Source organism: Myotis myotis, unplaced genomic scaffold, assembly GCF_014108235.1.
Source record: "Myotis myotis isolate mMyoMyo1 unplaced genomic scaffold, mMyoMyo1.p scaffold_m19_p_1, whole genome shotgun sequence".
Taxonomy (NCBI): Eukaryota; Metazoa; Chordata; class Mammalia; order Chiroptera; family Vespertilionidae; genus Myotis; species Myotis myotis.
Genome location: NW_023416313.1, coordinates 30,081,077 through 30,107,529, shown reverse-complemented (window position 1 = coordinate 30,107,529; position 26,453 = coordinate 30,081,077). Strand labels below are relative to the sequence as shown.

The following is a 26,453-nucleotide window of genomic DNA, read 5'->3' as shown; positions in this document are numbered from 1 at the left end:
GCATTTAAATATCATTTTACTATTTATTTCTTATTTGCATATACGCTTATTTCTATTTTATTGAGTGTTGCTCTTCAATGATTCTATTTTAATCCTTTATTTGATTCTTACTACACATTTTATACCCATGTATTTTATAACCCCCAAATATAATATGTTTATTTTTGCTCTAACTAGTCAGGTATCTTTTAAAGAGATTGAAAAAATAAGAAAAAGTAGTCTTTTATAATTTACTAGATGCACGAAAGTCGTGCAAGGTGCTCAGCCCTCGAAGCCACAGTGGCTTGCCTTGGCTTTCGCAGCCCCAGCTTTGTCCAAAAGGTCATCTGGAAGGATGTCTGAAAGGATGTCCAGAAGGTCATTTGGCTGTCCAATCTAATTAGCAGATTATGCTTTTATTATTATAAATTATCAAATTCATTATTTTTGGTGTTTTTCAGTTTTTTTTATATTAACTTAGATTTCTGTCTGCTTTCATATTCTATCTGAAGGACTTCCTTTAACATTTTTTGTTGTGCTGGTCATTCTTTCAATTTTTGTAAAATATCTTTAGCTTTTGTAAAATATCTTTAGTTTGTGAAAAATACTTATACTGTGGAATTCTAGTTTGAAAGTTGTTTTGCTCCACTATCTTTTAATTTGCATTTTCCCAACAAAGTGTGTGTGCTATGATTATCTTTGTTTTTCTGTTTTCAATATATCTTCTTTTCCTTTGGCTATTTTTAAAAAAATTCCTATTACCAGTTTTTAGCAGTTTGTGGTATTCCTTGATACAGCTTTATTCCTGTTTCATTAATTTTTTTTTAAAGTTTTTTTTTTTAATATTTTATTGATTTTTTTACAGAGAGGAAGGGAGAGGGATAGAGAGTTAGAAACATCGATGAGAGAGAAACATGGATCAGCTGCCTCCTGCACACCCCCTAGTGGGGATGTGCCCGCAACCAAGGTACACGGCCTTGACTGGAATCGAACCTGGGACCCTTGAGTCCGCAGGCCGATGCTCTATCCACTGAACCAAACCGGTCAGGGCTCATTAATTTTTTGTTGTTGAATTTCTTAGATCTGTAGGTTTATAGTTTTCATCAACTTTTTGAAATTTTCAGTTTTTATTTCTTCAAATGTTTCCCCCCTACCCATTGCCTTCTAGACTGCAATATGTATGTTATGCTACTTGAAGTCTCTCAGCTCACTGATGTTCCATTTATTAATTTTAGTTTTTAAAATTTGTGTTTTAGTTTATATGGCTTTGACTTATACTGTGGAATTAATTTTCTTCTGCTTTGTCTAATCCATTTTTTATCACATCCTATGTTTATTCATCTCAGATATTATAGTTTTTCATTTCTGAGAGTTGGGTTTGGATCTTACCTGTATCTTCCATGTCTGTATATTTTGTCTGATTTCCTAGTTGTTTAAGGCAGGAGTATAAATCTGGTTGTTGTTTACTCCACCATGGTCAGACAGAAGTGTCTAAAGGCTTATTCAAGTCATGGACCACAAAATTTCTTTTCACACACTGCCACTAGCAAAGTGATAGGCACATAATCTTAGTAAATATTTGACTGATTTAGTGAACTATTTTGACTTTTAATTGCTTTTCAATAAAGTATATTTTGTTTTGAGCTATTTTTATATACTGAAACTTGTTCTTAAAGTAGGTTTCAATCCCAAGTTCCTTTAAGACAATTATGGTCTGCATTTTCTCTCCAAAGATTGGATATATGAGAAGTCAAGGAGGGAATTAGAATAGCAAGGTGGAATATAAGTAGTTGCCTTTTGTTCATGAATGAAAATTGGGACAAGTTGTAGACGGGTGTATTTCTTACAAACAGATTGGAAAACAGGGAAGTTATAAAAGTTAAAAGCAAATAACCTAATCTCTGTTTTTCTCCTTTAGTAAATCTCTGATTCCATGGCTTAAAAATAATTGCTAAACTAATCTATACATTTAACTGGGTTTTTTTTTAACTAAATTTTTAAAATAATCAGACCAATTGTTTGCCTGAATTGACTATAGGATTTGACCAGATCTATTCCTTTGGTTAATGTTGTCAATCTCTGCATAGATAAGTAGAAATGAAATTATGGGAATGTTTTAAGTCATAGAATAATGTACTGAAATGCAAGTAAATTTATCTTGGATTTTGGTAAATTAGGACATTCTCTATTTAAACTTACAAGTTCTTAGAAGAATGTTGATACTCTTGACTACTTTTATTCTTATATTGAAAAGAAGTACAGTATCTTTTGCTTTCCATAAGTTCTGTGAATATCTAGTAATGACATTTATATTATGCATGCTTTTCAGATGACCTATTATTTATATATTGCTTTCTCTTCAGTGTTGTCCTGGAAACTGTACACCTTGTGATCAAAACTGTGGACGGACTTTAGGATGTAGAAACCATAAGTGTCCATCTGTCTGCCACAGAGGTAAAATTTAACAGTAGCTGTACTTTCATGTTTGTATTTACATAGTGTTTTTAAGGTTGATAGAGAGCTTTCACATTTATTATCTTAGTTTGTCCTCTTAATAACTTTGAGAAGGTAGGGCAATTGCCAAGATCATGATTTTATGGGTAAGTTAAAGTTAAGAGGGTTCAGTGACGTACATACACAGGGAAATACCTAGTAAACCAATATAGCCAAGAGTTAAGCCCAGGTCTTCTGAATATAAAAGTTTTGTTATTTTATAATACTATGTTGTTTCCTTCCTTCCAATCTTCCCCACAGAATTTTTGAATTAATAAATATGTTCTTAGGTTTTTCAGTTTTACTTTGAATTTTAGACATTTTTATGGAATTAAGTTTAGTAAGGAATTGGATATATCCTAAGCCAGTAGTTCTTAAACTTTTTAGTCTCAAGACCTCTTTACACTCTGGGACCCAAAGAGCTTTTGTGAGTGTGGATTTTATCTATTGATATTTATTATATTTTAAGTTGAAATAAAATGTAATAATGTTTATTATTTTATTTAAAAATAGCAATAAAACCCCATTACTTTTTTTTTTTTTTTACAGAGAGGAAGGGAGAGGGATAGAGAGTTAGAAACATTGATGAGAGAGAAACATTGATCAGCTGCCTCCTGCACACTCCCTACTGGGGATGTGCCCGCAACCAAGGTACGTGCCCTTGACCGGAATCGAACCTGGGACTCTTCAGTCGATAGGCCGATGCTCTATCCACTGAGCCAAACCGGTTAGGGCCCCATTACTTCTTAATACAGTAACTTTTTTTTGTGAAAAATAACTTTTCTGAAAAAATTTAGTGAGAATGGTATTTTTTACATTTTTGCAAATGTCTTTACTGTCTAACGAGTCTAACTTAATAGGAGATGGCTAGAATTACAGACCTGCTTCTGCATTCAATCTCTTTTGATATCACTTGTCATATAGCTTCTGGAAAACTCTATGTATGTGAGATCTTGCAGACCCTCTGAAGGAGTCTCAGGGGTGCCTAAGTTATTAGACATTAAAAACTGAGTTAACTTTACCCATTTGGAATATGTCAGTATAAAATGTAATTTACTAAACAATGGTATAAGGTAGTGGTAAGAGCATGGACTTAGGGTAAGAGATCCTGGTTCAAGTCTGGACTCTGCTGCTTAGTGGCTTTATGACCTGGGACAAACTACTGTTTTCCTTTGGGATTATGTGCATGTTAGATATCTTAGTTAATGTCTTAATCCTCTCAGAGCTCTTACAAAGCATATGGCACTATTGTTGTTTACTATAATAAGGAAACTGTCCAAGAGACTATTCGCCCAAGGTCATAGAACTAGTTGCAGGTTCAGGATGTGAACTTAGACTTTAATGATATTTCCATTATACCACATTGCCTCCCCATTAGGAAAAGTGACAGATTCCATTAACCCTGAAAAGGATCTTATTCCTTTATAGTCATATTATATCATTGACTCAAATTTAAATTTCATTAACATCCTCTGCATTAATCATTAATTTATTCAATAAGTTTTTTGCCTTGTCTACTAAGTACCAGGCACTGGGATTACAGGAGTGAACCATATTGACAAAGTGCCTGCTCTTAAGGAACTTTATTTTTACTTTCCCTCAGATAGAATACAAATAACTAATCAAATTCATATAGAATATCAGTGGTGCCACATATAGAAAGGAAATTAGAGTAAAATTTAAATGGTGACAGTGGGGATGGTATATACTGTTTTATATAGTGTGATCAGGGGATGACTCTGAAAGACTTTGAGAGAAGACCTAAGAAGTAAGAGATCAAGCCCTGTGGCAATAGGGGAGGGTAATGTTTCAGGCAAGAAAGCAGCGATTGCAGCAGCCCTGAGACAGGAGCACTTGAAGGAACTGAAGGAGCATGGAAGAGGTGCTCAAGGGCACAGATGGTAGGAGATTAGGTCAGAGAGATGATACGATAAAGATGGCGGGGAAAGGAGAATGTGTATAGAGCATTGTCGACTATTTTTAAAAACACTGGTCTTTACTTGAAGTAGAAAAATCTGACTAGTCGAATGGCCATTAAAGAAATTGGATGTGTAGTTTAGAACACCAGTCCTACTTGATTTTTACACACAGTTGTTGTTTTTTTGACATCCTCACCCGAGGACATTTTTTATTGATGTTTTCATTGATTCTGCTATTGATAGACATTTGGGTAGTTAAGTAAATTTTAACTTTCAGCCTTTTTTTTCAGGGAGTTGCTATCCTTGCCCAGAAACTGTAGATGTGAAGTGCAATTGCGGTAGTACAAAGGTGACAGTACCCTGTGGCCGAGAACGTACCACAAGACCACCCAAGTGCAAAGAGCTATGCAGGTCGGTATGAAGCTTTGCACAAACTTATATTTGTGTCTTACCAATTTAAATTCATATTGATTTTTAATATTGTTAATATTTTCAATTTTGCTTTAATGTGTTAAAATACTAATATTCACAGTATATTCTTATTCTATATAGAATCACAAGATATATAAATAGATGATTTCACTTTAAATATAATTTTTCAGTGATCAAAAGTAATTTTAAAAATTGTACTTTATGATTTAGTCGCCCACCAACTTGCCATCATACAAGTCAAGAAAAACATCGCTGTCACTTTGGCTCTTGTCCTCCATGTCATCAACCTTGCCAAAAAGTGTTGGAGAAATGTGGTCACTTGTGTCCTGCTCCATGTCATGATCAAGCATTAATAAAGCAAACTGGCAGGGTAAGGAAACAATATTCTGACGAGACAGTGGATTGCTGTGGGTCATATTTTCTGAATTTCTCTTAGTCATTCAACAAGCAGTAAATAAGTACTTATTTGGTATTGAGCACTGTGATAGGAGCTGGGGTACAAAGTAATCAAGACTTGATCTTTTTTTTTTTTTTTTTTAAATATATTTTATTGATTTTTTTACAGAGAGGAAGGGAGAGAGAAAGTTAGAAACATCGATGAGAGAGAAACATCGATCAGCTGCCTCCTGCACATCTCCCACTGAGGATGTGCCCGCAACCCAGGTACATGCCCTTGACCGGAATCGAACCTGGGACCCTTCAGTCCGCAGGCTGACGCTCTATCCACTGAGCCAAACCGGTTTCGGCGACTTGATCTTTTGTTTTAAGAAGTGTATAGTATAGAAAAGGAGAGAGACCAATAAACAAATATTTGCAAATATAGTGTGATAGTCATTTTATCTTCAAGATAGAGATAAATTTGGCAGTTTTTCTTCACATATGTGGTTTATGGTTATAGGTATCTTTTGGTTTCCTCAAAGATTCAGTCACATTTTTAATATATTTATTGAGTCCTTACTATGTAAGCATTCTTCTCGGTGCTAGGGAGACAACAGTGAGCAAAATAATGGAGATAACATTCAGCTGGTGGAAGGTAGAGTTTACAATTCTGTTTCTCATTCTCCCTTTGGCCTATGAGAAGTGAAGGAGGCTATATTGCCTCTGTTCTGGCATTAAAATACTGGAGTCTGCCTCAGTTTTTAATATCAAATGTTTATGGAGAGGAACAAGCTGATAGAATGCAGATGGAATGGAATATTTCAATTTGTTGATATTTTTGAAAAATATTCCACCTGCTTGAGTGGAGGATACATGGAACAATTTTCTAAGATTCTTTTAATGGCCATGTAATTTTACCCCTTTGACTTAAAATTGTTATGCATTTTACTTGTAGCACCAGCCTACAGGCCCTTGGGAACAGCCTTCAGAGCCAGCATTTATTCAGGCCGCATTACCTTGTCCTCCATGTCAAGTTCCTATTCCTATGTAAGTATTAGAATTTTAACTTTAAAAAATACCTTTTACATAGTTAAAAGTGTATATTTAAAAAAATATATATATATATATATATATATATATATATTTGTATTGATTTCAGAGAGGAAGGGAGAGGGAGAGAGAGAAACATTAATGAAGAGAGAGTGTCATTGATGGACTGCCTCCCGAATACCCCACCCTGGGGATGGAGCACGCAACCCAGGCATGTGCAGGACCAGGAAATCAAACCAAGCCCTCCTGGTTCATAGGTCTATGCTCAACCACTGAGCCATGCCGGCCAGGCTAAAGTATATCATAAGGCACCTTTTCCCATATTCTTTGTTCAATTCATCATTTTAGGCTTAGCATATAAGCTAGTTAGTTCTCTGTCTTTAGCTTCGTTCTTGTCCAAATGTATTTTGTGTACTGCTTAAAAACTTCCTCTAGATTTCTCTTTTGAGTTTTCCCCTAGTTAGTTAGTGTTCGATGCCCTTCTTAGCTTTTATAGCAACTTGTGCTTACAGTTACAATAATATATCCAGTTTTCCTGACTGATTCCCATGCTAGTCTGTAAGCTCCTTGAGGACAAAGGAAAACCCGGTTTTATGTAAGACAAACTTAAAGGAGAGTGTTTGAGGGAGATACTGAAAATGAAAGGAAGTAGTGTCTTGGAGTGGCCAGCAAATGACCTATACTGAGTCAAACCTGGGGTAATAGGGAGTCCTGGAATAGTTCACAATTCCAGCAGAGGTTATGGAATATAGGGGAAAAGGAAGCACAGAACTAGGGAGCAACATACAATTACAAAAGGGGCTGTTGTCTACAATTGAAGTTCCAAGTAGAATATTCGTATGTCTGTGTATTGGTCTTTTAAAGAGAGGGTTCTTGTTTTCTGTACTTTTCAAAGCCCTCACTCCCGTTTTGTCCTTGCACAACTTTCCTTTCAGTTTGAATAGCATGTATATTTTTATGTATTGGTTGGGCAAAGAGGTTGGGAGGCAGAGTTTTAATTGGGAGCTATAGCCACTAATAGGGTGATTTTAATCTGTAGATTTATTAGAGGGGGGAGGTACAGTTAACAAAGAAGTTCTTTATGTACATATTCAACTAGTAATTATTAGAGACTATTCTTTTATTGAGGACTTGTATTTCATGAGGGACCAAGTTGTCTGTAGTATCTCTTACTAGATTTGAGTTATTAGTGATTATCAAATAGCCTAAATTTTTCCTTTTGAGGAAACAGAAGAAGAGACATTTATATTTTGATTCATAGGCACTGAAATTGACATATCATAGTCAATTACCTTTGAATTCCTTAATCTGTTTTATAGGAAGACTATTTTTTTTTTTTTTTTTTTTTTTTTCCCTTTCTATGTCCCTGATTCTATTATAATCACCAGTTCATTCTGTTCATCAGATTATTTATTCACTTGATTCTTAGATTCACTTGTTGATAGATGCATATTTGTTGTTCATAATTTGTATCTTTACCTTTTTCTTCCTCTTCCTCTTCTTAAAGGATACCTTTCAGCATTTCATATAATCCTGGTTTGGTGGTGATGAACTCCTTTAGCTTTTCCTTATCTGTGAAGCTCTTTATCTGACCTTCAATTCTGAATGATAGCTATGCTGGATAAAGTAATCTTGGTTGTAGGTTCTTGGTATTCATCACTTTGAATATTTCTTGCCACTCCCTTCTGGCCTGCAAAGTTTCTGTTGAGAAATCAGCTGACAGTCGTATGGGTATTCCCTTGTAGGTAACTGAGTTTCTTTCTCTTGCTGTTTTTAAGATTCTCTCTTTATCTTTTGCTCTTGGCATTTTAATTATGATGTGTCTTGGTGTGGTCCTCTTTGGATTCCTTTTGTTTGGGGTTCTCCACGCTTCTTGGACCTGTAAGTCCATTTCTTTCACCAGGTGGGGGAAGTTTTCTGTCATTATTTCTTCCAATAGGTTTTCAATATCTTGCTCTCTCTCATCTTCTGGCACCCCTATAATTCTGATGTTGGTACGCTTGAAGCTGTCCCAGAGGCTCCTTACACTATCCTCGCATTTTTGGATTCTTTTTTCATTTTGCTTTTCCGGTTGGGTGTTTTTTGCTTCCTCGAATTTCAAATCATTGACTTGATTCTTGCGCTCCTCTGGTCTGCTGTCGGGAGTCTGTATAATATTCGTTATTTCAGTCCGTGTATGCTTAATTTCTAGTTGGTTCCCCAATATAAGATCGAGGGTCTCATTAGTTTTCTTGTAGATCTCATTAAGTTTATCGGCGGCTTCTAAACAGTTCTTGAGAGACCTTAAAAGTGTGGTTCTGAACTCTATATCTTCCACTGACAATTTTGTCCTGTTTCTTTGTCTCCGCATTTTGTTATGCTTCCTTGGTGCCCCCCCAGTGGTCTTTGTGCGCAGTCCTATAAACCTTGATTGTTGTAGCTAATACCAGGGAGGGTTTGACCTCCAGGCCAAGTGGCTATGAGAATCAGGAAGACTATTTAACATACATGCTATACAGAATAGTTTCACTGCCCCGAACATGCCCTATCTCATATTTATCCCTTGCCTCCCTCCCTGATGAATGCCTAGGAAACCACTGTTGTTGTTTTTTATTGTCTTTGTAGTTTTGACTTTTCCGGAATGTCATATGGTCGGAATCATACAGTATGTAGTCTTTTCAGACTGGCTTCTTTCACTTAGAAATATGCATTTAAGGTTCTTCCAGGTCTTTTCATGGCTTCATAGCTCATTTCTTTTTATCACTGAATATTATTCTATTTTATGGTTACCACAGTTTATCTCTTCACCTGTTGAAGGACATTTTTGTTGCTTCCAAGTTTTAGAAATTATGAATAAAGCTGCTGTAAACATTTATGTGCAGTTTTTTGAATGGCCATAAGTTTTCAACTCATTTGGGAAAATATTTAGGAGTGCAATTGCTGCCTCGTATGGTAAGCCTATGTTTATTCTGTAAGAAATTGTTAAACTGTATCATTTTGCATTCGCACCAGCAATGAATGAGAGCGCCCGTTGCTCTACATCCTTGCTAGTATCTGGTATAGTCAGTGTTTTGAGTTTTAGCCATTCTGATAGATGTGCTGTAGTATCTCATTTTAATTGGCAGTCCTCTAATGACGTGATGTTGAGCATCTTTTCATGCGCTTATTTGCCATCTGCATGTCTTCTTTTAAGATTTGTCTGTTTTCTGTTCATTCATATCTTGTTCATTTTTTAAATATGTGTTTGCTTTTTTATTGTTGAGTTTTAAGAGTTCTTTTTATATTTTTGGGTACAAGTCCTTTACTGGGTATATGTTTTCCAAGTATTTTCTCCCAGTGTGTTGCTTGTCTTTTCATTTAATACTTTTAAATGTTTATAGAGAAGATGTTTTAGGTTTAATGAAGTCCATCAATGGTAATGAAGTCCATTACCATTTTCTTTTATGGCTCATGCTGTTGATATTATATCTGAAAAGTCAAACTCAAAGTCACCTACATTTTCTCCTGTTTTATAGTTTCACATTTCACATTTAGGTATATTACCCATGTTGAGTTAACTCCTGTGAAAGGTGTAAGGTCTGTCTGGATTTTTTTCTGTTCCATGTCCCTTTGTTCCAGCACCAACCATTTGTTGAAAAGACTATCCTTTCTTGATTCAGTTACCTTTCTCTTTTGTCAAAGATCAGCTGACCATATTTGTGTGGGTGTATTTTGGGACTCTGTTCTGTTCCAGTATCTATTTGTCTATTCTTTCACCAAATACCATCTGCTTTGATCACTGTAGCTTTCTATAAGTCGTGAAGTTAGGTGGTGTCAGTCCTTTGACATCATTGTTCTTCAGTACTGGGTTACCTGTTCTGGGTCCTTTGTCTTTTCATATAGATCTTAGAATCACTGTGTTGATATCCACAGAATAACATGGGTTGAATCTGCATGGAGTAGGGAAAAAGCAACATCTTAAAAATATTGCACTTTCCTATCAGTGAACATGGAATGTATCTCCATTTATTTAGATTTATGATTTCTTTCATGAGTAATTTTCCTCATATGGGTCTTGTAAATATTTTGTTAGATTTATACCTAAGTATTTTTCCTTTTTTGTGTGCTAACATAAATAGTGGTATGTTTCATGTTTTTAATTTCCAATTGTTTGTTGCTGGTTTATAGAAAAGCAATTAGCTTTTATATATTAACTTCGTATCTTGCGGTGTTTCTATAATCACTTATTTCCGTATGTGTTTATTTTTTACTCTTAATAAAACAAATAATAGAATTAGCATCTTTGCTTTGGGTGTTGTTTTTTTTTTGAAGAATTTGTAATGTTTTTATTTTATTTTATTTTTTTCTTGCAGGCAGTGTCTTGGGAAGCACGAGGTGAGTTATAGGTACAAGTTTTGCTTGTTTGTTTTTAATATATTTTTATTGATTTCAGAGAGGAAGGGAGAGGGAGAGAGATAGAAACATTAATGATGAGAGAGAATCAATGATTGGCTGTCTCCTGCACACCCCCTACTGGGGATCGAGCCTGCAACCCCGGCATGTGCCCTTGACCAGAATCGAACCTGGGACCCTCGGGTCCACAGGCCGATGTTCTATCTGAGCAAAACCAGCCAGAGCTAGGCACAAGTTTAAGTAAAACTTGTCATCTATGTTTTTCCTATACTAAGATTGTTAGAAATAATGAAGTCAAAGTGTTGTTATTTCAGTGCTGTAAAGACAATAGTTTGTCTACTAATTCTAAAACTACAGGTTGTGGCAAAATACTATAAAGCTACTTTTGCCACACCCTGTATACAGTGCTCTTATTTGAAAATTAGCTTATGAATATGCATTTACTACAGAATCGTATTGCATTTCCCTTTTAGGGAATATTTTGCTTCTTGGCATTCATGTTTTGCATTTTTTTTTGGATAGGTTACTTTGGTTTTGATGATGATTATTAGTGAAAATGTTTCAGACCTTTGTGAAACTTGTTATCAAGTGACAACAGAGTTAGTTGTTTTGGAAACATGGGTCTTGGAGGTGTGTGTGTGTGTTGTGCTATTTTTTTTTTTATTTTTAAGGTGAGTCCACTACCATGCCATGCTGTAGGACCCTACTCTTGTAAGAGAGTTTGTGGACGAACCTTAGATTGTCAGAATCATACATGTATGAAAGAATGCCACAAAGTCACTGAAACTGAAGCCTGCATTGGCAAAAATAAGGTAATGTATAAACGCTTACATATCTCTGAATTTGCTTTAAAATATTTTTAAAAACTAACACATGATACATGATGCTCATAGTTTTAATAAATTCCCAAACTTCATTTGGAAGTAAATATCGTCACAGATGTGTGTGTATGTGTGTGTGAAATTCAGTAAAAGCATTTTATAAGCATATGAAAAATTGACTCTAAAGAGATCTCTAAAAATTGTCATTTTATAAAGAAAAACAAATAGAGCCAATTAACTTTTAAATGATATTAAATTTTATTTTTTTTAAAGTAATTCATGTTTTTTCTTAGGCTTCCATTTTATAGGGAATCGTAATAGCAAGTGTGCTTAATGAGGAATAAGTAAAAAGTTTTAAGTTTCGTATTTATTAAGTAACATTAAATGAACAGATATTTAAATTATTAATATGAATTGTGTTATTGAAAATTTCAATTGCATTGTTAGGTTTTTTGGTCTTTCTTTTGGTAATTGTAATGTATGACAGCATAAATATCCATTGTATCATTCTTGCTCATATGTAGACATAGATGTAAATGAGTTATAATTTCCTCATTAGTCCATGCCTTGGTCCTCAATAAAAACGTAGTCATGATAAAATGAAAGGGTATTGGAATTATAAAATCAAGCTAATAAATAATTTTAATGATTCAAAACTACTTTAAGGAATAGCTGCTATAAGGTATTCCTCCTCGAGGTTTTCAGAACATCAAATGAGTCAGAAAAAAGTCGTTTTAAGAGCTAATATGACAATGATTGGAGAATTCCACAATGACTTCCTGGGCAGTGGATGTTGCAAAATATGGGTTATAAGTTATGTGCAATTTTTCTCAATTTAGCTACCAGTCCATTCCTATCTCTCACTCAAGGAAGGCTACTGCAATTCAAGTGAGTGAAAATTACATTATTTTAGGGTTAACTTTGCAATCACTCTAATTTATATATTAAACAAAATAACTCCAGAAACTTAAAAAAAATTTCTTACCTTACCTCAATTGTGACCCATTGGAGAAATACTCCTAGTATGTGTCTTGACCCAAATACCTATGGAATTTTTAATACAGTTTCAGCTTTCAGTTGTAGCACAGAGCCTACAACACAGCAGGTATTTAGTAAGTATTTATAGAATTGACTGGACTCAAAGTTCTTTGGCTTATCCACTCTTCTCTGGTATCCTTGCCTGAGCAGTGGCTCTGATTGTTACCATTAGCAACAGATATTCCTGTTGTCTAATTCATTGGTTATAATGAGTGGAACTGTGGTTGACAGGGAAACGTGTGAGGCTGGTGACAATTGAAATGGTGTGTATTTCCCAGGCAAATGTGGGACAAATATCTTTTGAAGTGCCTGCAAGAAGAAATTGAGTAATTGGGAAAGTTGTTTTTTTTGGGGGGGGGAGGGGTGGTGTGGAATCTATCACCAAAAATACATAAAAAATAAAAATATATGTAGATACATAATCATACCTACATATATTTCTATATAATTTTGCATGTTATAGACCCTTGCCACTCAGAGTGTTGTCTGCAGCCCAGCAACATTGGCATCAGCTGGAATCTTGTTAGAAATGCAAAGTCTCAGGCCCCACTTCAGCATTTTAACAAGATTCCCAAGTGATTGAGAATGCAAAGAAATGTTTGCGAACACTGCTAAAAGCAGTGTGTGTGATGTGTCATGTTTCATTGATTTAAAAAAAAAACAAACGAATTTCATTATAATTATTAAACTTGCTAAGAGACTAGAATTTAATTATTCTAACCACTAAGAAGAAAGGATAATTCTGTCACATGATAGAGGTGCTATTGCTGCAATGACAATCTATTACACTATATAAGTGTATCAAATTAACATCTTAACACCTTGAGTATATACAATACCAATTATATTTCAATAAAATGAAAAAAATTTCTTTTATTAGGATTAATACCCAAATGTTTATTCTGCGTTTCTTCTCATCATCCCACTACTTAAAATTAGGATGCTCTCCTCCCTGGATTTCCAGAAAGTTGGATGAATTGAAGAAAGCTCATTTTAAAAGCTGATAATGAAAAATGTTGAGCCTTTAAGACTTAGTATTCATATTTATAACTCTTTTATTTTATCTCAGTATGATATGTGAAATTCAACACTATCCTATAATAAAAATCTTTAACCTTCTTTAGTAGACAGATACTACTTAAATTATTCATAGAGCGGAGAGGTGACTTGTTAAGTTACAATTTTACAATTGAGATAACATTTATTTGTACTAAATGTGATTTAGGTTTGCCTTATTGAAGTGCATTAAAAATAAATTAAACTGGTGGTCATTCACCTTTTTTTCTCTATATGTGTTTTCCTTTAGCAAGATGAGATGACTATCTCCAGAACATTGAATGCTTTTTTAGTTTGATGATGATCGTACTTGTTGGGTGTAAATGAATTGATAATGTCTTACTATGTATTTTTTTCTGCCATTGATTATTCTTTAGGAAGTAATTTATGTTTTTATCAGATACTTAATGTATTCATTCCATTTTTAAGGTGAGGCAGTTTGATTTAATCAGGTTTGATGACATAGAAATCTTTGTGAATAATGGTCATATTGATAATCTTACTATTCTTCATTTTGAATATTTTTAAGCTGTAGTTCTAAGAGCTGCAGAAGTACTTTGTTTTAATGGGATATGTAAATTTTATAACTACTGTATAGAAATGTTAGACTTCTGTACGTAGGTGATTTATTTCCTTTCAATTTGGCAGGCTGGCCCAGAATGCCTTCAGTGTGAAGAAGGGTGCTCTAAATCACGGCCAGTGGGTTGTCCTCATCCATGCGTTTTGCCATGCCACCCTGGAGAATGTCCTCCTTGTGTTCAGATGCTTAGAATAAAATGTCACTGCAAGATCACAACCCTATATGTGGAATGTAGGTAAGAAGACTGAAGAAATATTGTTGTTCTACTAAAATTATTTTCATGGTATCTTTTTATAAATCAGAGCTCTTCATATGTAATATACGGTAAGGAATATTTTTCAGTGGTGGTCCTGAGACTCTAGAGACCTAGATTTTCCCTAGAGACCTGGAGGCAATGTAGACTATTTCACCTTGTAGATACTTTATCCTTTTTTAACCAGGGCGTTTCCAAGTTTTTCCACTTGGGGATTCTATAAGATTTGTTAGGAAAAGAATTATATGACTGCTTTAAAAAAAAGAAAAAAGGAGGAGCATTTCTATAAATAAACAGCATGTTCAAATAACAGTGTCAAACTAGAATTTCATTGGATCAAAAATTGATTCACGCATAATTACTTAAGTGTAATTTTTAAATTGTAGATTTAAAAGGTACAGTTTTGTTTATTACAGATGTCACTGTTATGGCATTTATTATATAAGGATGTGACCTTTATGTTTTCCTTACTTAAAAAAATGCAAGTTAATTATGGTCTAACTCAATGAGCTTCATTTCATCCAAGTCTATAAAATGGGCTTTTTAAAAGTCTGATTTACTCAAAGTCAAATTTGGGAATATAATTTTATTTCTGATTTTTTTTTTTTTTTTTAGCATAAATGCTTTTTGAAAAATGCCTGTAAATTTGTTTTTGTCACTTACACGTTAGATTCATGCTTTGTAAAAGTCAGAATTATTTTGTTGAAATTTAAAAAATAAAATAACATACTACAATTTTTAGCTTTAGAAGTTTTGTAGGGGGAGTTAAGGGGGCAATTTTGCTTTATTAATGGGTGATACTGACAAAAAGGGATTGTTTTCTGTGATCTTGCAGGGTCCTACATTTTCTTTTCTTCTTTTTCTCTTCATCGTGTAGTCTTCAAAAGGTGACTTTCCCTGTTTACCTTCAGTTCATGGCTCCTTGATTGTTGTGCACTTTTCCAAATCTCTTCCCTGTAGTTAGTGCTGTGATTACCAAGACTTTTTTAGTGCTCTTACCCTGAGGGTTGACTTTCTTTTTCTGGAGTGATGTTAGCTCCCTGTCTCTTCTGTTCAGTTTTTCCAGAACTTCACTGACTTCTTGAAAAGATTTCCTATGGGAGCTTGAGAAATAGCTCTGCTAGGAATTGATACTTACTTTTCTACTTACAGGTAATTTGAAGCTTGTAGATATTTCTGTCTTCTAGTTATGCCAAGGTCATGAGATTTGAATGATTTTGTTATTAATGAGCTGAATGGTTTTTTGGGGAATGTGTGGATACATTTGGATTGAGATGGCTTTCATTATCTCAGCTATCCAGAGTTCCTTTTTCCCTTTCTTGAATACATATTTAAAATATATGTTTTTATACAGAATTCCTTAGTCTCGGTATTTTGATAATTTTATTTGCTCTAATTCAACTAATTATTTTATAAGTCATCTTTTCCTTTTAGTCCTTTTCTGCTTCATGTGTATTTCTTCTATGGAAATTAAGTATAAAAGATACAGACCTTGAAAAGTAGGTAATTTTTCCTAATTTATAGAATAACAGGAACAATATGATTTTAATCCTTAAGTTCAGAGGTGAGCACCATACTTTAAGAATGAAAATATGTAATGTTTAGTAGAACTAGCATAAAAACTCTGTGATAGTAAATGAAATTTTGCCAAGAAAATTGTGTATGTTAGAGTACATTTATAGATAATTTGATATTAAGATTACAATTTTGACATTAGTGAGGCTAACCTTATGCTATAATTTGGCAATTATGTCTAGTAAAAGGAAATAGAAAAAGCAGGAAAAGAAAGAATTTAAAAAAAGAAGAAGAAAAAGCAATCTTGGGCAATAGATATAGTAGGGATTTTTAGATTGTCACTAGTTACTGACTCATGTAGTATCTCTTCTGATTCTATTCAACTCCCTATTAGAAAGTGGTTTTATTCCTTGGTGTTTATGACTATTTCTGAATTACCTATTGAGTCATATAAAAGCATAGACTGATCTAAAATGATGTAATCTAAAATGAATCAATTTCTAACATTAATAGCCTATCCAAAAACAACTGAAAGGCTTTCATAATAAGCTTACATTTCCCACTGAATAGCTTAACTTTTTAAATTTGAAGTAACATATTAAATGACTAGTTTTTAATAATTTATGTAGAGGCTTTAAGAATTTTAATTATTAATAATGATCAAACTATAGGGAAAGATAGTACAGGAACTTTTAAAGAGAGGCCAAATACAGTGATGTTTCATGTGTGTTTTGTGCTTCCTTCTTGCAGTGATTGCCCTTTTGGCATTTAATTTGTTGGTAGTTGATGAAGGGCTGGAAAATTTGATTTATCAGAACAGTAAAGTAATTGGAAGATAATTGTTACAGAAAGAAACAATTAAAATAGGTCTCAAGAAAAAATAAGAAAGATGATTTTATAGACATGTTTGAAATTGTGAGTTGTTTTTGGAAAATATGCTATGAAATGGACTTGGTTTGAATGTCACCAAATCTTATTCTCGTATTTTTAGAAAAATAACAACAGCTGATATAAATGAAAAGAACCGCCTCAGTTGTTGCAAAGATCAGTGTCCTAAAGAGGTAAGCTTTAATAGAATCTTTTAAATTGTATTTTTGGGGCATTGTTTTTCTTGGATTTTCTCTTTTCTTGTTTGGACATCCTATTTCAGGATTTTTCTGGGCCCACTAAAAATGTGGGTCCAGAAATAAAAATGTGATGTTTGTAAAAATGTAATACATATGAGTAGGGTAGATGCACATCCCTTTATGAAATTTGGGGAGTATGAGGTCTAGGATGACCCTTTGAAGATTTTTTAAGTAGTTTTAAAGATAGCTTATATACTTTATGCAATAAGGTACTCACCTAATCCTTACCTCCCATGTGATTCAGACTTAAAATATAAATATATCAAAATCTGTGTGGGTCTTAGGCAGTTAGAGAATAAGTTCATAGTAGGGTATTTAAAAAAGACATGTATGTTTGTGTATGAACTTTAAAATTCATTATTATTTTGAATTAGTATAAAGCATTCATATATAAAGTTTTGTTTTTAAAAATTCAGATGTTTGTCTATGCATTATATTTGAACTACAAGTATTGAAAGTGGTTCCAAAAAAATTGTTCAGAGTAAGATGGTAAAATCTCACTATTGATTTATCCTGGCAATAATGTGAGAAACCAAGGTTATCCATCTGTATTGGGCCAATCTAAAAGTCAACATTCTCCTTTTTGTTGTTGTTGGAGCTAGGGCAGTGACAGTTATTTGACTTGCAAAGGTGGGATTTATAAAGGAAGCCTTTTGACTTAAGGATGTACTAATAGTACCTCTTTTCTTTTAATTCTTGATCAGGAAGAGATGGCAACATAGTTTTAAATATAGTAATCAGTCTCTTTGACTAAATAAAACAAATCAGTGCATGATATGCCATTTTGTTAAAAATGTATTTTCTTTTAACTAAAACTTTGGATACTTTTTATGGATTTTTGTTCAAGAACTAAGATTTGACAGTTTCAGAATTTATGGAAGATTATAAAATATGAGACCATTTCAAGCATTAAATGATTATTTTAATAATCCTGTCTTTGTTAATATGAGTAAAACTGGAGGCATGACTTATTTCAAATTTAATTTTCTGAATTTTTCAATCCTGAGTTTTTCTTGTTAAAATATATTTTCTTCTGTCCAAATTCAGATTTGGGGTAATAAGTAGTTGAGAATGTAACTGCTTTATTTTGATTTTATTTTAGCTTCCTTGTGGTCATAGGTGCAAAGAGATGTGCCACCCTGGTGAATGTCCTTTTAATTGCAACCAGAAGGTAAAACTTAGATGTCCTTGTAAAAGAATTAAAAAGGTAAATATTTTAAGTTATTGAAAATTCTTTTCTATGTACATATTTTTGTCTGTGTTTGGTAGTTCTTTGGCTTTATTTTTTGCTTTTTAATTTTAAGGTCTTATTTCTTAGAATTTTTATTATTATTACCCCATCTATTTCTGTAAATGCTTGTTTTAAAAATCAGCTTTGTTTGGCAATTTAGTTTTTTGCAATTTAATAGTAAAAGATTGTTTTATGTTGGAACCAAGGTCAGTGTCCTTTTTTTGGATAGAATCCGCTTTGCCCAGGGAACACAATGAGTAATAAAGCGAGTGTCATGGTTTAAGAAATGGTCTGGAATTAACCTTTGTTGCTCTTAAGAAACTTTTTTTTGCTGTCAGTATTATGTTTTGAAAATGCCTTAAAAAGGACCTCACATGCACAGCCTTATAAAATTTTAAAATAATATTCAAACTTGTAGAGAACTAATTTTAATGTAAAATAGTAGTAACAGAGGAGTAAGACGGCAAAAACTAACGATTGGAAAGCTCAATCGCAACAAATTACATAACGCTGGGCAAAACTGAAGAAAGAGTCTGAATTCTCAGATGCCAGTGGCTGAAGGGTCTTTTTCCAGTTCTTTTCCTTGACTTTCCTGCTGACACTGTTGACTCCTTTGAAGGTTTCTTCTTTCTTGACCTTTGGTTTTTCCGTCTCAGTTATAGTCGACTCCTTTTTGTCTTCATATTTCTATGGTCATTTCCTAAAGATAGGCTCCTTTTTTTCTTCTTCTTTAAATTCACTCTTTTATTTACCCATTCAACAAATACTTATTTAGAATCTTTTGCTTTTATTAAGGTTCTCTTCTCTTCTTTTGTTTTCACAGCTCCTACTATTATTATTTGGGGTAGATAACTTCTGAATTTAAATGTATAGACTTGACCTCTTCTAGAGTTGAATTTCCTAAGTTTTAATTGTTTAAAGTGAATCACCTTTACATGAAAATCAACACTTAAGTCAAGCCACTTTTAACTTAGGCCGTCTATCAGGTTTTCTCTCAAATCTAATTGTCCAGGTGCAGTTTGCCACCCATTAGAACTTCGGCAACAGCTTGCTCTTGGACTTTGACAACAGCTTCATGATGGATTTCCTTGCCTCTAATCATAGCACCTCTCCTGTCTATGTTCTTCATTGGTTCTTCATGCATTGTGGGGAAAATATGCATTTATAAGAAATGTGTATATACATAGACTCGACATACAAGAGAATCTATGATGTTACTTTGCCTATTTGTCCAGTCTCGTCCTATAGCACTCTGTGAATCTGTTATTTATAAGTGTCCTAACATACATGCTGTACTCCCCTTTAGCCTGTGTGTGTGTGTGTGTGTGTGTGTGTGTGTATGTGTATACATATATTCCTTCTTTTGTGTAAAATACAATGTATTTTTCCCTTACCATTTGCTTGTGAGAATCCTGCTAATACTCAGTGTGAACATTTCCTTGTTAGAGAAGGTCTTTCTTCCCTGACTCCCTTGGAAAGACTTAGGTGCTCCTTCCTCTGCTTTCTTTGTATTGGATGCTATAGAGTTTTCTCAAGAGCTTCAGGATTCTAGGCACATCTATAACTTTGTTTCCTCATCTGAAATAGAGTTTACACATAGATTTACTGAAAGGAATAAAAGTAACGCGTATATAGCATTTAGCACAATGACTGCGATGTTTCTCGTAACATTGGAGTATGTTTAATATCATAGTAGCTACTATTATTATTTTTAGTTTAGCACTTATTATTAAGCTCTTTTCCTTATGTATATCCCCTGTTCATAACAAAACACTTGACATGTAATAGGCACTCTATAAGTACATCTTGAATGAGAAAAGATAAGATCTTTCAGGCTTATAGCCTTAATGTCCACAAACACACACATTTAATTTTTTGTCTTTCATGTTTGGTCATCATATTTTTTCTTTTTCTGGACTATCCTTAGAGAACAAGACTGTTTATCACTAACATCAACCAAAAGTGAAGAACTAAAGGGAAAAACCTTCTAAGTAATAAAATTTCATTCTATAAAGTGCTTTCATTAAAGTATATGCACTTTATTCATAGGAATTGGTGATCTTATTTCTTAACTGTGGTAGATTTGAACTAAAAAACTAGAATCTAAGAGTGTGATGCGAGAGGAAAAATTGATACAAATATTGGTACCCTTAGAGCAAAAGACATCTGACAGCAAGAAACAGGGATAAATAAAAGGTTTGTGAAAGATCTATAAAATCAAAGTCTCAGAGTATCCTATATAATAAAAGCCTAATACACTAAGTGTCCGGCCGTCTGGTCATCTGTTCAACCAATCAAAGTGTAATACGCTAAGGATATGCTAAGGCCGCTCAACCGCTTACTATGATGTGCACTGACCACCAGGGGGTAGATGCTCCGACTGGAAGGTTAGCTTATTGCTGGGGTCTGGCAGGGACTGAGCGAGACAGTCTGGACAAGCCCTAGAACCCTCCTGTAGTCTCTCCCCGGCTGGCCAACCCCCCGAGTTCCTCCCTGGCCCCATTCGTGCACCAGTGGGGTCCCTCGGCCTGGCCTGTGCCCTCTCACAATCCGGGACCCCTTGGGGGATGTCAGAGAGCCCGTTTAGGCCCCATCCCGCAAACCAGTCAGAGGGACCCCACTGGTGCATGAATTCGTGCACCGGGCCTCTAGTTTAAAATAAGGACCACTTAATTCATTATAGCATAGTACACAAATTGATCATAGTATTGATATCAAGTCATTAAGATCCTCCTTTATTTCATTAAGGAGGCAGTGAAGTGCAAATACAAACTGTAGAAAGATTTTCATTTAAACTGAACAAAGGTTTACTAGTTTAGAGAAAAATTTGTAGCTCTTTAGAAAATTCTAGAATTACATTGAGTTGGTAGCCACTAGCCATATGTGGCTATTTAAGTTTGAATTTTAATGAATTAACAGTAAATAATATTAAACGTTCATGTCCTCCTTTCATTAGACACATTTTGAATGCTCAGTAGCCACACGTGGTTAGTGCTACTCAATTGGGTAGTTAGTGCAGATTTAGAATATTTCCAGCATTTCAGAAAGCCGCTGGATGGACTGCTCTGGAGCATTTTATTACCTGGAAGCTTTATAGATTAACAAGAAACAATAAAGAAAAACGGACGTTTCTCAATAGTTGTACTTAGTAAGTGGATGATTTTAATTTTATGGTATTTGCTTTTTTGTATTTAAGGGAAAATAAAGTAATAATCACTCTTTGAACCAAGAGATTTGATACTTGCAACCATATCAAATTATTAAATATTAATGAACATGACTTAAATAATTTGCATAACCTTTAGCTCTTAGGGAAATTTTGCTTTCTTATGACATACAGTTAGGAGGGAAAAATCTTAAAATCTGAAATGTAAAAATTTTCATTTGTTAGGAATTTCAGTGCAACAAAGTACGTGAAAATCAGATTTCAATAGAATGTGACGCAACATGCAAGGAAATGAAGCGGAAAGCCTCTGAGGTACTGTCACATTAGCAGTAAATATAATTTTCAACGTGCTAATGGCCTTTCCCTGTTTATTTTGTGCATTTCTTTATGTGCTTATTGAGAATGACTGGAAAGCTCATCTTTTTTGTTTTTATAATTAAAACCTGGTTTTATAGGCCTACTTTGAATCTTCAGGTGTGCTTTTTATTGTCTAATGTGTATTAGATTTTCCATTCTCTTAACCAGTTAGAGTATGTGCTCTGGGACATGGTTGTTAATGTTAGTGTAAACCTCCTGAAAATTAGGTTAAAATAATATAAAGATAAGGTTTTAGGATTCTTTGCTGTGTGGGTTACCTCTTACGTCATTTATTCCTGCACTCAACCTAGTCCATGAGTGAACCGTTGATTTTGTTTGAAAGTAAGGTTTCCCTTCAAGACATTTAAAGTAAATGATTGATTATAACTCCAGAAAGAGAGTGGTATTAAATATTTTTGACTATAGCTTGTTACTATGATTACTCTAAAGAAAAAAAAAAAACATTTTAAAAGCATTTCAGTTAATACTATTGTAGCTCTTTGAATTGTGATCTAATATCTGTTATAGTTAAATTGAAGTGTTTATAGAAGGTATTACATTCCATCTCTCCTCACCCCCAGTCTGTTAGACAGTATCTTGGTAACACTTTTCACTGTAATATTTACATTTCTTTAACTGCCAGTATAAAGCCTCCAAAAGTCATTATGGGTTTGTGGAGCCTCAGTGAGATGATGCTAACATTCTGTATAGAATTTGAAAATTACAATGTGTTACTTTACTTTTAAATGTCTAAACAGATAAAAGAAGCAGAAGCCAAAGCTGCTCTGGAAGAGGAAAAACGAAGACAACAGGTAACTGAACAGAACACCCAGAGTTGTGTTTCTTTGCATCATTGTTAGTTTTTATTCAAATACAAAGTATATTCCTGGTACAAACTAGGGGCTAGTCAACTCTATTCGGGACTGAAAATAATATAGTGCATACATTAAAGGAAGCCATTCACTTACTTTTACTTTTAATCCAGGTACACTGTACCTCTGAAGAAGCACAGGATCTCGTATATTCCCAGATATTTTATATATTCCCAATGTTCTTCCTTTGCTTCCTTGCCAATTTCATCCATTCACCAGCCAGAGTTTTTTTTTATTTTATTTTATTTTATTTTTTTATTGCTTAAAGTATTACAAAGGGTATTACATATGTGTCCATTTTATCCCCACGCCCTAGACAGCCAGAGTTTTAACTCATCTTTTAGTCTGGGGGGAGAGGGTTGGGGTGCAGTGCCATCCATTTTAAGGCATTTCCTGGAGCCCATGTCTTCACTCATCTAAAATTATTTGAGTTCTATTTTACTGAGTTGTAGATTATGTGTAGCAAATAAGTCTTAACCATAGCATTTGTGTTAATAATACATTCTCCTATGTCCCCATTAGATTCTTAAATAAATAAATAAATACATACATATCTATCTATCTATATATACATATCTATATCTATCTATCTATCTAGATAGATAGATACAGATATATTTCAGAGATGAAGGGAGAGGGAAATAGATAGAAACATCAATTATGAAAGAGAATCATTGATCGGCTGCCTCCTGCACACCCTCTACTGGGGATTGAGCCTCAACCCAGGCATGTGCCCTTGACTGGAATCGAACCCGGGACCCTTTAGTCAGCAGGCCGACACTCTATCCTCTGAGCCAAACCAGCTAGGACCCCATAGGTTCTTAAAAGTAGGATTATTATCTGTTTTTTTGTTATTACCTAGATAACAAATTCATTCCTGATACCTCCAGTTTGTTCAAATACTATATTGATCATATACTGCAAAGAGTGGTTTAACTTTCTTATAGTGACATGTAATTATTTGTTAATTTGCATTGTGGGATGCTTTATACTTATCAAGCAGGGTACAGTATATGTTAAAATGCTGCTTTTATGAATGAGGAAATTAAAACTTGAATGACTTGAGGAAGACATTAGAAATAATTTATGTGGCAAATAAAAATAGACCAAAATGACGTATGATATTTTATGGTTCTGTAAAGTTGATTTGCCTACTATCCCAAAATAAGTTGTCAGAGGTAATGCAGTAAAACATGTTGGCTGAATTCCTGGGAGATTAAATTATTAAGAATAGCTTAGGGTGTCCCTCACCTTTTTATAAACCATTATGGACGGTGATTTCAAATATATTCCCTATTTACTGACCTTTTAAATAGAGTATATAGAACATAATTTAAACTATATGCATTGTCTGTGGATCATCATTAAAGCATCAATTATTTTACTGTCAGTGTTTCTCACGTTTGGCTGCTTTTAATGTATTTTGATCTTCTTCTATATATCAACAGCCCCCTGACAGTATTCTGACAATTTGGTTCATTGAAAAATGTCACTTTTGATTAAATTAAGTACACGATTAGGTCTTCAAATGTAGTTTATAGACTACAAATAAAATAATGGAGTGTTAACTGAATTTTATATTTCTACTATTAATAAACATTTGCAGTGGTTCTCAACCTTCCTAATGCCGTGACCCTTTAATACAGTTCCTCATGTTGTGGTGACCCTCCAACCATAAAATTATTTTTGTTGCTACTTCATAACTGTAATTTTGCTGTTGTTATGAATCTTAATGTAAATATCTGATATGCTATATGTGTTTTCTGATGGTCGCGACCCACAGGTTGAGAACCGCTGATTTACAGACTCTTGCATGCATGTTACATATATTTTAATTACCTATTAAGTTTTAGTTAATAACAGTGCATGTTACATTATTATGTATTAAAGTTTAAGAAATTCTTAACAGTAGAATAGAACTCCACATTTTATAATGAGTGTCATTCAGTTATCCTTTTTTTAGAAGTAGTTTTTATATAATTTACTTTCTAAAATAGTCATTTGATTTAAAGCATGAAGCATTTTTCTCCAGAAGAAATTTTATTCTATGATTTTAACTGTGTTTTATCAAGAGAAGAATGAGTTTCTGGTGGCTTTTTTTTTCTCTCTCTTTACTCAAATTTCTTCTACACAAGCCACTAATGTTATTTATCAACATTGTAAGAAACTGGAGTTATTTTCACTGGGCATCTCTTAGCACGGCATTCCTAAGCTCTGTGTTTGTTGAATACAATTAGTAGTAGAGAGTTTAAGACAAAAAAATAAAATCACTGTATTTATTATATACCATTACTACTAAAACATTTCCCAAATTGATTTATTTTCATCTAAGTGGAAGATTTCAAGTTAATGTATATATTGGATTTAATAAAAATGTTACTATTTTGATTTAGGCTGAACTGGAGGCTTTTGAAAACAGACTGAAGGGTCGTCGGAAGAAGAACAGGAAAAGAGATGAAGTGGCAGTTGAGCCAACGCTGTGGCAGAAGTATAAATATCATCTCCTCCCAGTGTGTGCAGTTTTGGTGTTAGTGTTTGCATGGTACATAGCCCCTGGTGCGGCTTAAAATTTTTTGATCTGTTAATATACCTCAGATTGGATTTAGACACATTGTTAAATTTGGAATATTAGGAAGTGTATGTTGTACAACATGATATGTATTCACACTCATCTCTCTGTTCTCTTCCAGCTGTTGTTAGAAGGATAGAATGTTAAGCTTTATCTTAATATATGAAAAGTGGCAAGATAACATTGTTCGATATTAAAAGCATGACTGAAATGATAAAATATTTCATAAGGCATATATAGTGGCAGGAGAGCATGTTAGTTGTTCATTGTGCTTCCTTGTATTAACATAGTTGTTTCATTCACTATTTCAAACCAACTTACCCTCCCCTCCCCACCCTCCCATTAAGATGAAACTGAGCCACATGTGCAGTAAGAGGGATATTTCATAATGCTTTGGTTACTTATTAGAAGGTACTTTTCTTCATCATGTAACATTGTACTTTAAAAAAGATAATTCTCTAAAAGGCCTCTTAAATTGTAACATGAATTTATATAATTAGATTCCAGAAACTGGCTTATCAGTTATTGAAATAAATTTTTATGTAGTATGTTCCTTAGAGGAAAATATTGTTTTCAAAATATGCCAGACTGGATTCCTCACATGTGGGTATTTCTAGTGTAAGAAGCTTTCAACTGAAGTCGGCATGTTTTATAAAACTTGTATGTGTCTTTTCAAAGTAATAATAAAAGAAAAACTAATATTTATGAGCACTATGTGCTGAACACAGGGCTTATGAGCTTCATGTACTTTATTCTCATTTTTTCTTACCACGGTACTCTTATGTAGATTTTTATCTGGAAATAATTAGTTCTTATGAAAAGCTGATAGAGAAATATCAGTAAGCCAAATCTGTTTAAATTGTAAGTCATTTTAAATGGTTTTGTTATTTAATTTTTGTATGATTAATGTTTTCATTAAAGTTTTTCATACCAAATTTGTAATCTAGAATATTTATTATTATCTGAAATATTCAGGAACCTGTAGGTTTAGGTTAGGTATTAGTATCAATGCATGAAAAACAACAAAATTTGAGTTTATCATTAGCAAAACATAGTAATTGATAGATAGTAAAAAGTGGTAGAAATATATTTTAAACAGAAGTACAAAGAAGGATTTTTAAATTTTGCTAAATTTAATTCAGTTTTTTTTTTAAAATGTCTTGTTGATTAGTCAAGTATTAGCTGGTGTCTAAAATTAAAGGGCACTCATTCCTTTCTTTATGGTTTTTGCGTTTTTGATTTTAGT

The 26,453-nt window shown here is 33.6% G+C and overlaps 1 protein-coding gene across 4 annotated transcripts in view; it reads left to right on the top strand.

The window, feature by feature from the left end:
• Window positions 1-25,930, top strand: part of NFXL1 (nuclear transcription factor, X-box binding like 1) — a 41,477-nt gene extending 15,547 nt beyond the window's left edge. For 3 of the 4 annotated variants that reach the window (XM_036333097.1, XM_036333106.1, XM_036333089.1), the window contains exons 12-23: window positions 2,343-2,433; window positions 4,682-4,802; window positions 5,034-5,193; window positions 6,157-6,248; window positions 10,583-10,604; window positions 11,294-11,434; window positions 14,186-14,352; window positions 16,877-16,946; window positions 18,115-18,219; window positions 21,635-21,721; window positions 22,525-22,578; window positions 25,032-25,930. In XM_036333097.1, the coding sequence (XP_036188990.1) occupies window positions 2,343-2,433; window positions 4,682-4,802; window positions 5,034-5,193; window positions 6,157-6,248; window positions 10,583-10,604; window positions 11,294-11,434; window positions 14,186-14,352; window positions 16,877-16,946; window positions 18,115-18,219; window positions 21,635-21,721; window positions 22,525-22,578; window positions 25,032-25,205 (1,284 nt within the window). In that variant the 3' untranslated portion in view covers window positions 25,206-25,930. Of the gene's footprint in view, window positions 1-2,342; window positions 2,434-4,681; window positions 4,803-5,033; window positions 5,194-6,156; window positions 6,249-10,582; window positions 10,605-11,293; window positions 11,435-14,185; window positions 14,353-16,876; window positions 16,947-18,114; window positions 18,220-20,170; window positions 21,392-21,634; window positions 21,722-22,524; window positions 22,579-25,031 lie in introns of those variants that run through there. The other variant, XR_004971624.1, reaches the window with a different exon arrangement.
• The last annotated feature ends 523 nt before the right edge of the window (window positions 25,931-26,453 follow it).